The 13,347-nt window shown below is 29.4% G+C and overlaps 1 protein-coding gene across 2 annotated transcripts in view; it reads left to right on the top strand.

The window, feature by feature from the left end:
* LOC148236830 (ATP-binding cassette sub-family G member 1) overlaps positions 1-13,347 on the top strand; it is a 47,855-nt gene that overhangs the window by 32,657 nt on the left and 1,851 nt on the right. For both annotated transcript variants that reach the window (XM_088182759.1, XM_088182758.1), the window contains exons 3-10: positions 8,118-8,235; positions 10,529-10,870; positions 10,942-11,180; positions 11,252-11,362; positions 12,011-12,195; positions 12,689-12,857; positions 12,972-13,072; positions 13,137-13,292. In XM_088182759.1, the coding sequence (XP_088038885.1) occupies positions 8,118-8,235; positions 10,529-10,870; positions 10,942-11,180; positions 11,252-11,362; positions 12,011-12,195; positions 12,689-12,857; positions 12,972-13,072; positions 13,137-13,292 (1,421 nt within the window). The remainder of the gene's footprint in view (positions 1-8,117; positions 8,236-10,528; positions 10,871-10,941; positions 11,181-11,251; positions 11,363-12,010; positions 12,196-12,688; positions 12,858-12,971; positions 13,073-13,136; positions 13,293-13,347) is intronic.

Below are 13,347 nucleotides of genomic sequence, written 5' to 3'. Positions count from 1 at the left end.
AAATATAAATAGGACTTTGGAAATGAAGATAATGGTAGCACGCATAGTAAAAAGTGATATCGTTTTTATAATTAACAGACGCCAGTTGAAAGTGGCGAACTTTCTGGCAGAAAAATTAGAGTTAAGACTGAAAAAATTAAGCATCGTATGATTTATTGCTATAAATTTTGATTGACGAATTCATTCAATGAATAACGACTTTTACTTTTAGCGTATCTTGGCTCTTTCCCAGACCCCAAGGAAAAGATTTCATTAAAAAAAATGTTTTCGAACAATGAAGTGTGTGCATAAAAGCACTATTTATAAAGTGGTTTTGAACTTATTTTTTTCTGGCAAAATGTAGAATAATTTTTAATTAGCATGTGTACACGTGTAATATAATAAACAGCTTGAATTCTTAATAAAAAATAAGTACTAGTTTTAAACGCTTAGACATAATAATTAAGTTGAATATAAAGAAGAAAAAAACCTACGTATAGCTTTAGGCTATGGAATTCTAAAATGAATTAAAGATAATCGTAATAAACAAATTTGAGATTTGTGATGTAAAAAATATATGTATATATATATATATATATATATATATATATATATATATATATATATATATATATATATATATATATATATATATATATATTAAATAACAAAAAATTATCCTTAAGTCAATTTTATAAAAAAATATTACAACATATATTATTCCAGTTGACATGTATGTACATAAAAAATCACTATCAAATATTTTAAAACAAGAATTTATTTGTTATGCTATGTTGTTTATTGTTAAATATCTTCCTTAATCGAACAACAGTAGTGTTTTAAGCTATAGAATATTTTGAATGTAGTTTTCCAATAAACCCTACTTAGTATTATATATCCAGTTTCAGACTATCAAGATGATTTATTAAAATAGCAATATGATCATAATTATCCGTTCGATGAATCTAACTGTGAGATTAGTTTCAACCAATCTTAATTTATTTATTTGTCTTAATGTTTAAAATAAAAATGCTAAAAGTCTTGACAAATATAATTGTGGAAGCGTAATGACATGAGTTTGCATGACAATAGTAAGAGTAGGAATCATGTTCATGTGCGCGGAGTGTCTATATTGGAATTCATTCTAATGTATTCCTTTTAGAAAATATTTTGAAATGCTATCATCCGATTTTAACAAGAATTTTAAATTGACCAACTTGTTCACTAGATCTAAATGCAATTGAGAACTTGTGATAAAAATTTGCATGTAACACTTCACAAAGATCTCTCATATTTTTTGCAATCGTCTTTCGAATAATAATTTCACACACCATATGCACAATATAGCGGTCACAAAAACGAAAAAACATTTTCACTTTCGACGCTCGTTTTTCCGAGTCATCTCTCCGTGTATTGTAACACAGACATATAGCTTCTTTTTTATCGTTTGTTTTGTAAACACATTCGCGTTCTTAGCCAAAGTTCTTTGTCGAGTGTAAGAATAAAGCATTAGTCACGGCCACATTTGCGCTCGTTCTCCTTTGTGCACTTTTCACCGTTCCGTGGAGCTTGACGATTCCATGACGACTTTCTTCGTGTGTCAAAGGTGGTATCTAGTCTCCTTCTAATCTTCCACGTGTCTATATAACTATGTGGTATTATACTCATGCAGAAACTCTCCCGGCAATTGGACACGATTGTCAGTGGACATGTGACTTTGAAAATGAAAGCGATGACGCTCAAGTGTCATCAATCAATGGGTACTTATTCCATATGCATGCAGATGATTCTCGTTGTTTACATTGGCAAAATATGGATGAGCTCTCTGGTTATTTTTAAAGTAGTATATTGTCGAAAATATACACAACAGCAATTTGCTTGCTGAAAATTATGTAATAAGTAGCTTTGACTGTAGAAGTAAACTGGATTATTTATTTTTTAATTAATCTACTTACACCTTACTCGTTGAAAAACAATGGCAACAATCTTTGTTTGTTACAATTTAATCACTTCTAGCTGACTTATGGGTCACCGTTTGACTCTGAATCAAAATGTCAAAGCTTGAATGAATGTCTTGGTTTATAAACGAGCTTCTATTTTAAAACATCCGCAGGAATGGCACGCCTTTGATATTCGTCCTTGCTCCAGGCAATCGAATCTAAGAAAGATGTTTTAAAAATCAACATAGAAAAAGATTACTTACCTGTCTCTGGAATATGGTAAGCTGACGCAATCCTCGGTCATATTGCTTCAGATATATTTTAAACGGCTTGTAAAGTATTCTTGAATTAACTCCTAACTGACCTCTGGTTCATTTTATTCCAAAATATCCGCAAGAGCCCTGCCATTGATCCTAAAAATCAACCAATTGACATATATAAATTGCGTTTTTCTGTGACTTTTAATCTATTTATAGATTTTTTTATTTTGTTTTTTGTAACAATTTCCAAAGACAGATATCTCCTGTTTTTATTTAAATTTATATTTTTACGTTTAGTCCTCTCTTTTGGTGTTTTCTTTGCAATTTCCTGTGTGACAATTTGTTTTTTGCCTAATTATTAAAATTTAAAAAAATGTTAATAAAAATACTACAAATAAAAACAAAAATAATTAGTAAATCAATTAAGCCAAGCTTTGAACCATTTATAAAATATATAATTTTTCACCCTCGACCTCATATGTTACACTGGGTGTTTGTTATATCAATTTCATTTAATTTAATTTTTAGAATGTTACATCTCTTTAGTAAAAATAAGAAAACAACATTCGATACACGTGTATTAAATTAAATTTAACCAACACGGTAGATCAGTGTCTATCTTTGGATTTTAAAATTACTGTTGATTCTATTTATTATATAATTATATTTTCAATTAGCATAGGTTTTCCTAGATTTTTCGAATCTCACTGATAAATATCGAGATAATTAATTTAAATCGAGCTAAGTGGTGCATACATAATATAAAAATCCCAGATTATAAATTCAGCGTTACATATGTGTGTATTGAAAAAACATAATCCCTTAAGCCTGAAACTGAAAAGTATACAAATCCTAATTTTTACACTCAAATCGTTAAAAAATTGGTTAGTTAATTATTCAATACTTATTCCAAGGTAGAAATACTACTTATTTATGTTACATAATATATTTACAATTTTTATTTTGAATGGAAATATTTTTATGTGCACATTAAAAAGGAATAGTGCTGTAATCAAACAAGATAAACAAAATTATTCCTCTAGAACTAGAAAACCCGTTAAGTATCCCGTTATCGACATTATATTAGAAACCTTAAGTCGGACATCTCAGTTACTGAATCATACGGTTTAAATTTTTATTACAAAACGAAAAAGTATTTTTTAGCCATCTTAGAGTATAATAGATGGTTTAAAAAGTTTTGAAATAAACATCGTAAAAATGTTATTTAGAATAAAAAATATCATTAACAACCTTATAGTTAACAATAAAACAAATAAAGTTCTAAAAGTATTTTATGGTGTTATATGTGTTAATTTCCTATAAAAAATATATGTTTAATAAAACAGTAATTATCTCGTAAGAATAAAAAATAGTAGGTACAATGAAATTAAATTTGTTCTCAAACCTACCGTTTATTTTTAGTTCAATAAGACCCATATTAATATCGTTCAAGGTTTATGTCTGTCATTAATATCATAACATCTTTAGCAATGACCGATGAGTTGAAAAGGTAATTGAATGAATTAAATATTTGTAAAATATTTTTTTCCTGTTTGAAAGCTTTTGATTGAGTTTGATTCATAAATACACTTATCACATTACAATGGTCTTACGTCATTCAAGTGTATAATATTTTTACTTTAGCGATTCGGTGATAAATTCCTTTACTATTCGTATCGGCGAAAGTTTCAATAACATCAATAAAATGTTTCATTTCTAATCTGTATGATTTATCAGATCTACAAATATCGATGTTTTCCAAACCTTGATATTACTGTATGCTTACTACATATATACCAAATAGTTTATTATTTTAATCTATGATTATCAAAAAAAAATATTAGCTTAAGGAACGTCAAGTTGTTATTATCATAAATTTATGGTCTAGTATCATGCAGTTAACGTCACAGTAATAAAACGCTGCTTTTGCCTGTTATTAAAATATATTTAAAACACGAATCTAATGGTGCGCAATCGTTAGATTCGCGTATAATAATACTTTTGTACATATTTATATATAAAAGTCTAATGTGTGTGTCATTGAATTCATTGCGTAATCGTTCGCGTGTTTTTTTAAGCTTTGTATATAATCACTTTAAATACTATATTATCAGATAAGTTGGGTCAACTGTCTGGTTATTTACTTTTACAATTAATTGACGTTTTAGTTAGATATCCGTTGATTTTTCAACGGATATGCTATTTAGTGATAATTATATATAACTATTTATTATACCGTCACCTGTTACATGCGACAGCGATTTTAATAATTGTAGTTTTACTGTTTCTATTTATACGTATGGTGTAAATTGGATTAAATGAGATTTTACATTGATGTATTATATAAAATTAAATAAATACATTGCACATATCTATAGAAATTGTAATACAGTAAGCCCCCTTATAGCGTTCCCCCGTATAGCGTACTTTTTGTTACTGTTTATCCCTTGACTTATCTAGACGTTTTCTGTGACAGGCGAAATACAAGGATATTCATCACAATACAGTAATAAAATATTTATTTTTGTATAGCTATGATCAAGCATATCAATGTACACGTTTTTAATACATTATGTATGCACTATTCAGGGGGTTTCAACCATTCTAATTTTTTATAAAAAAAAAATGTAATTATGTAATACATATCTATTACAAATCTAAAAAGTATTAATGAATCATAAAATATATTTAGATATATGATATAAGACACTTCATATTCAACAAATGTTAGTGCATTTAAAATAATATGTAGTCTTTCTAAGCTTAGCTAATTTGTTAAATAACTTAAAAAACTATTGCGTTTGACTCCCCTGACACTCGCAAAACCAAGGACTTTCCTCGCGCGCGTGTTTTAATAATAACATAGGGCACGTGCTCTTGTTTACAAACTAAATCCAAGGTCATTTAATACATAAACGTGGGAAAAAATTTTGATTTGCTGATTTCGTTAAATTCACAAAATACAGTTGAAAGAACCTAACCTCAAATTGTGTATGTGTGCCTAGTCCCCCATATAACGTAGTATTCCTATAACGAAATTCCAATCTCTACGCTATAGGGGGGTCGACTAAATTAAAATACAATCAATACAGCAATAAAATGCACATTTGAAAAATTTATAACGCGCTCAGAATCTCGCACTATTTGCTCAAAAAGAGTCAAACAAAATAACAATAAACACGTCGATTCGCTCTTGAATTCACGCGCGACTTTCGAATCGAATCATTTCTGCATTGGCAGTACATACTAATTAATGACGCAATATTTTATAGTATCTTAATTACTCACTAACCTGATATCGTAGTAATTAATAAACTGTAGCTATAGCGTAAAAAAATAAATATGGACCTTCCGTTCTTAAATTTTAGCGGACGCACAAAATGAAAAATAAAAAACAGAAATTCCTTTTATACTTACATGTACATATGTAGAGAAGAAGAAAATATATTCTAATCTCCCAGATTGATTGATTATGAAATTAATTGAGTAGCTCTTTAAGTAAAAGATGGCAAGATAATTAGTTATTTTTTACGAATTTAACTGTTATCTCAAAAGCAACTTGGTGTAATGTAAGTTTAATGATATATTATGTGTTGTTTATGAAATATTTTTTAAAACTTAAACAGATGAAAAAAATAGTTTTTCAAATAATAATATCGAACTGGTTTAAAACGATCAAACTAGGTTGTAAAGGTTATAACCCCAGGATATACGGGGTAAACCTATTACTAAATCTGCTAAACTGTTGCGAATGTGTGCCATCTATAGGGTTTTGTCATTACATTGCGCAGACGACTGCAGTGCCTCGAGGAATGCAAGACCATTGTTACAAACATAACCGGTATGCATCGTAGAAAACGAGACCGTCGGCCATGGTTCGAGTATTTAGCAATTGAAGCGGCACTTTCGGTCTTATTTGTTTTTCATATGTCTAAGAAAAGCGCAATGAAAATCTGGGATGATAAAAAATGTTTCGAGGAGAGTCTGTCGCAGAACTCGTGCCTTTTGGAACTTCCCACTCGGAGTGACTGACATGCGTCAATGTACTTACATTTCAATCAATGAATATCACTTTTCGTTCTTAACATATTTTTCTAGCATGTGCTGTTCTGCCAATTACACTCCTTATGCCATTTTTAACGATACTTTTAATTAACAGACCAATGGCATAGAGTTTCGATCATTTATCACAATTTATTTGTTTTAAGTTTGAGCATATTTTTAAAGAGTACAATTTAATATATGAAATAATTGTTCCATAAAACGATTTTTTATGCATTACTGCTGACCAGAACAGTGAACACACCGTTTTTCTGTACCTCTTAACCTATTTATGGATTTTTTAATTTATATTTTATATTTAGTCCTCACCTTTTTGGTGTTTTCTTTGCAATTTCCTGTGTGGCAATTTATTTTTTGCCTCGTTATTCGATTATATTATTTATCTGATTATTAAGTTATTTTTATCTTAACCTTTTTGACATCACACAATAGTTTATATTGTATTTTTACATAAAAATTAGATTTAAAAATAATATCCTGAATATTAAGAACTATTCAACCGCACAAGCAATTCGTTTTATAGAAAAAAGTATTTATTTAAATACACATATCTCTTAAAATAATTCTCTATTAAATTGCACCCATTTTTAAATACTTAACTCAGCACAATTATATTAGGATGTTAAAAACAATAACTGTGGAATATGTAATTTCTGTACTTGCTTTGGTATTAAATACCGACCATTTAATGCACTAATGGATACAGTGTAATGGACGTTCACTGGGATGCGCATAACCGTTCGTTTTTATGGTAGCCCTAACTCAATTATTATAATGGTACTTACATCCCAATCTATAGAGGTAAGAAGTACACTTCGTCACGTGATTCGTGAAGAATCCATTGCTCCGGCTTAGACACATCTAATAGATTTTTGAATGGGTTAACTAAAGCTACTCTACAAATTGGTCCACTTTTGTTCTACTACCGTTTTTAACATATCATTAAGCTCCGGGGACGTCTTGACTTTGCCTTATCTTCAAGTATGAGCCCAAAAACACTTTGGTAATTACCTCACACTTATGAACTTCTAAACTATAAATGTCTGTAAATTTACGTATCAAATTGTATTATTGTTTACTCGAGTGATGCTAAGGAAACAATGTAATTTACTGTGTTACAACACCTCCGTCTATCTTCCAGATAATTCTGAATTATTTATGGGATGACCTGTTATATTTTGAAGAATTGAATATTACCCATTGTTTCTATCTATCTTTTTCGAGTCAGAACACAATTTTTGCAATATTTAACAGTTATATTTAAATCAATCCTAAGAACATATCTCTTCCATGTTTAGGATTTCAGTGCATCTAATATATTTCTCATAATGTGCCACGAACTTGCAAATATAATGAATAAATTAGTAAGCTATGAATTTAAGATGTAATTTTTTTCCTTATGATACAAAGAAAACGAACATTGTTCTCCAGTATCACATTGAAATTACATCAATTCTCTTTGTTTCTGATCTTCATGGGACATGGGATGAGAAAATCAAAATATTGTATTCGCTAAAGTAAATATATATTTCGTTCTCATCATATACTGAAATATTATACCATGTCTTTGAAATTTAATGCTATAGTTAGAAATGAAGTAAGTAAGTATTTACCCAAAATAATCTAAGCCTAAGGGCTTACTTATTGCGCAAAAAATGTGAAAGCACGTGAAGCGTTGATGTGTTTTATTTAGTCGGATTTTTGGAGCGGAAACTAAAATGAATGACAATTCTCTTTCCAACACGACAATCTAGCATTGTGTGTGGATCGAGCTAACAAAACTAAAACTGCGATTATTTCCTATATCGCAACTTGCATGTATATGAAACTTTTTTAACGACTTTCTAATTGTATTTTAATTTCGATTTGATTTCAGCCAAGAAGGAGATATTGCACGGAATTGAAGGATGTTTCAAGTCTGGAGAATTAACCGCTATCATGGGTCCTTCTGGCGCTGGAAAGAGTAGCCTCCTCAACATCCTCGCTGGATTAACGTGAGTTAAATCGAGATTTATTTTAATATACCCAAACTTCTTATCTATCATAATGATCAAATGATATTAACCCATATTAAGAATCACTTCGCCACACAGATAACCTTTAGTTTACTGCGTCAATCCATCGTTCGGAATCTCTAAATTGTGTCTAAATATGTCCAAAGAACTGAAGTATCCTCTTCAGGCATATTTTGACATTCAACTCTAATTAGTAATTGGAGCATTGTTGTCCAACAACACATCTTCAAAGAATCGATCCTTTGTCCTTTCACATTTTTAATAGTTAATTATGTTATAATTGATACAACGGATTATTGCCACCATTTCTACTTTGATTTGATTATCAATGTTGTGTTCTTTGCCTTGACACCGCCATTACAATATTCGAGGGTTTTCCACATTATGTACTCACCTGATCGAATATAAATATCTGCCAAAATATTCTTGTCGAATACTCTTTTATATTTGGAATTTTGAGGTCACCAATATGTTCGACTGAGATGTGTTTGAATAGATTTGCTATGAGACTAATGAAGTGTGCAGCTATTCCAATTAGTAGTAGCACCTCAATATAAAGTCGTATCTCACACAGTCAATAGCCTTTTTATAGTCAATAAAGCAGGGCACCATAACATAATTTTATCCGTTTGACGTGACATTGGCGCTATGTATATAAACGCTTAAACGTGAATTTAAGTCGGGTATTCTCTTCAGTACACTACGCGGATTTAAGCTAGGCCCGACCTCCTACCTGAGCTGTCGCGAGTGACGCGGAAACGTGGTCGAAAAGATGCGCCTCAAAACAATACCAGCGCTAAAAAACGTCTTCTTATTCTCTTCACTGAAAAAACTAAAAAAAAACACATTCTAAAACAAACAGAGCCTACGCATTCAATAGTATATATTAAACTAATAAACATATACTTGTTTTTCTTCTCAATATGAAATTATGATACTGATATTATTCACAATATTTTTAAAGCTATTTAAATAGTTATAACATAGTATCAATAGCTTATTTTATTTTAGACACTTTGTAATCAGCAATTGTATCAAATTATCGCAATTATGTCACTCTTAACATTAAATTTTTTTTATTTATTATGAATAATATATATTTGTATCAAAGAATAAACTATAGCCCAAGGTTTTTTAAATTAAGTTCTCATTTAAAATATAATTTATTTACAGCTAATGTATAAATTACTGCGTTAGAAAAATAGAATTGTATTTTATTAAAAAGGTACAGGATTTTTCTAAAGTATCTATCTTACATATTGAAATTAAAAATATTTAAAAAACATACTAGTATAATTAGTATTGATATTTAATACACTATTATTTAAATTAATTTATTTTCAAATGTTCATTCACCTTATTTTTGGTTCCCTTTTAGACGCTAATCCATGGCGATGTGTAGAAATGGGTTTTGGTAGTAATATGGAAGATAAAAGACGTGAAAAATAATGAGTTAAGAAAATTTTAAGATTTGTACAACAACACAGCTAAAGCTATTAATGAACACTTGGTTGTGTTTTTCGTAAAACAGGTGATCGCATCGAGCTTTGTAGAGGCCAAGTAAACTCGAAATTAGACCATCATTTTATATATGTATATATATTTATATACTATATTTTTAGAACATATATATTTAATGTTGCGTAGTTGTTTTTTTAATTCCTATTATTTTGCATTATATATAGTCACTTTAGAAAAACCTGTATATATAAATATATTATCAATATGAAACAAAGTTATGTAAAAATATATAATATTATTATTGTAAATAGACATCTATAAAAATAAAGAAATAGTTGTTAAATAATTTTAGCCAAGTTTAAGACCGTTATTTAAAAAAATCACTCGCTGCTAACTTTATGTGCTATTCGTACAAATAATTGTTTTAATGGAACTATAAAAAAATTTGCTTATAATATAAATATGTATATATATATTTATAATATAAATATTGTTTTTATGGTAGTCACTTATTAATCATTCATGAAATATTAATATTATATTATATTACATAAATATGTAATCATTATGAACTTTTATATTAAATTTGCTACTTTTCTATATAATATTATTAATAAGTCTATGTACATTGTATTGTTAATGTCTATGGGAAAAATGCTATCCGTATGTTTACACTTTTTACATTACGCTATCATGTTATTTAGTTTCATAACCTTGCTCAATAGACAGCCATAAATAATCTTTCATAAAAATGACCTTTTTAACTTTTAACAATAAAATAATATGGTTCACTGACTTCATATTTTTATAGGACTAGAGGCATGAGTGGCACCGTTCTCGTCAACGGCAAAGTGCGGCTCGCCGATGAGCCTGAATTTCAACGCCTATCAAGATACATTCAACAAGATGACAGTTTAAGGCCTTATTTGACTGTTGAAGAAACTATGACGATTACAGCTCATTTGAAACTCGGGTATTCCATCAGCGACGCCGAAAAAAAGAAACAAATTGAAGATACTCTTACGATGTTGGGTTTAGAGAAAACTTTCAAAGTATTAACTATTAATTTATCTGGAGGGCAACGCAAAAGATTGGCTATCGCTTTAGAATTGCTATCTAATCCGCCGATATTGTTCTTAGACGAACCCACTACGTATGTATTGTATAATATATAAATTTCTATTTGATTTAGGTGTATGTTTTAATTATTGACTTTATTTGTAGAGGTTTGGATAGCTCGTCTTGTTCGCAATGCATCTCGTTATTGAAGAGACTGTCGCAAGAAGGCAGAACTATCATCTGCACTATACATCAACCATCAGCACTCTTGTTCGAGATGTTTGATAAGCTGTACGCTTTAGCTAATGGCTTTTGTATTTATAGAGGTCCAGTGAAAGAACTGATTCCGTTCTTAGGCTCGCAAGGATTCGTTTGTCCACCGTTCCACAATCCGGCCGATTATCGTAATTATTCATTCTTGTTTATGTGAAACTATAATTTATATAACAAACAAATTTATTATGTTTCTTTATAGTGATTGAAATTGCCATCGATGATCATAATGTGGATCTTGAAAAAATGTCTGAGGCTGCATCACTCACTGCTAAAGAGGAAAACAAAAAGGAATTGCAGAGTAAAGATAAAGGTATGTTCCTTTTCCGGATGAATCGTACATAAATCGATGAGTTCGGCAAGTTTGCAGCCCGAAGTAAAGTTCCAAATGAATGATAATGTGCTAATGCTATCTGAATGCAACACAGCCACCTTATATTATTGCTGCTAACAGCTTTGACAAATGGTGAACGGGTTTATTATAGGCAATTAGGCCTAAGGTACGTATTTGAAAAAAAACGGACATGTTCAAATATTCTTCGAGGTAGTCTACCAGGGAACAATGGTATTTGTTTTGAACGTGCAATACTTTATAACACAGTCTTGATTTTATACGCCATGTTTACATTTTTTTAATGTCTAGCAATCTCTATTTTTAATGCAGAATTTTCGAACTATTTATTTTCAAGGGTTGATTCCTGAAGTGCCTTTGTATAAATTACGATTTCCCTTGCAGGTGATTTATAAGCAGAGCGGCTTTGTGTAAGATAAATATATTAATAACTATCTAGGTCTGCCATCAGCTGTTGAACTCATAATCTTGCACAGCGCACTCGTGATTTTTGTTTATTGCTTTCTTATGAACTTTAGGCGTTTTAAGAAATCAGAAATATTTACTATATAAGAATCAATGTCGGGCATAGTGTTTCATACATTTTATTATTATGTTTTTCTTTTGCAGATAAGAATGGTAATGGAATTGTTTATGGAAATAACTACGAGGATTCATATAGGACTAAAAACAGTAGCATCAGTAGTTATTCTACGGAGTCTGATTTAAAATTCAAAGGGCACACTCGAGCGAATCAATTGCAACAAACTTGGCTTTTGTATAAAAGAAATCTAATCACATCTAGTCGTAAATATGTAAGTATATAATACCATCTATCTAGGTTTTACTTTTGCTCAGAAACACCTCAAAATTTCATAGTTATATCTACATTGCATATCATTGGTTTGATAAAAAAATCATCAATTACAAATTTATCTTTTGAGATATAGATGAAAAATGTAAGTGAAAAGTTTATAAATATAGAAGACTCGTTATTGTGCATTCTTTGTTGGAATATTAACTACATTTTTTTAAATTTTATCAGAAGAAAAACAAGCATTTTGTTAGTAGATGAATTCTTGCAACTAACTGAGGATATTTTTTTTAATTAGAAATATTATTCACTATATTTTTTTTACTAAGAAATAATATTCTATTTATTACAAATTTGCTTTTAATTCATTAGTATCTCTATTGTTGATATTTAAATATTTTAGTTCATAATTATCTTTACATATTTAAATATATACTTATACTTACTTACAATACAATAGCAAAAACTCAATAAAAATCTTATTTTATTTTCAGTCTTTACTACTGTCTAGATTTATAGCCCACATCTTAATCGGAATTATATTTGGTTATTTGTACTACGATGTCGGTCAAAATGCTGAAACTGTTCTAGCCAATTACATCTATTTATATGGATCACTATTACTAGTTGTATACACGGGAAAAATGTCCGTTACATTATCATGTATGTATTAAATTTATAATATAATTCATATGTAACATTTTGTATACACAATGGAATAAAAATTCTCATTTTATGTCGTTAATGCTACAGTAATATTTTTGTTATTAATTACAGTTCCGTTAGAGATGGAGATATTGAAAAGAGAGCATTTCAATAAATGGTACAATTTGTTTCCGTTTATTATATCTACTTTAGCTGTTGAAGTACCATTTCAAGTACGTATTAGCTTATTATATTTATATTTATAATATATTATTTTAATAAATTATTTTATTCCAGGCAATCTGTTGCGCATCATATATATCAATTAGCTATATAATGACTGGAAATTTATTAGTAAAATTTAGATTGCTGTACTTCTTCTTCATCTCAATATCGACGAGTTTATGTGCTCAAGCGTGGGGTTACTTTATCGGCGCTACGACTCCAGTCAAAGTGAGTATTGATTCAACGCATTGTTTATTGTATAAAGGTCAAGTTGCTTATAAAT

The sequence above is a fragment of the Plectrocnemia conspersa genome, unplaced genomic scaffold (assembly GCF_051122295.1).
Source record: "Plectrocnemia conspersa isolate PC_06_02 unplaced genomic scaffold, ASM5112229v1 ptg000003l, whole genome shotgun sequence".
Classification (NCBI taxonomy): Eukaryota; Metazoa; Arthropoda; class Insecta; order Trichoptera; family Polycentropodidae; genus Plectrocnemia; species Plectrocnemia conspersa.
The sequence above is the reverse complement of the archived record's forward strand: the minus strand, read 5'-3'. Positions and strand labels throughout refer to the sequence as shown.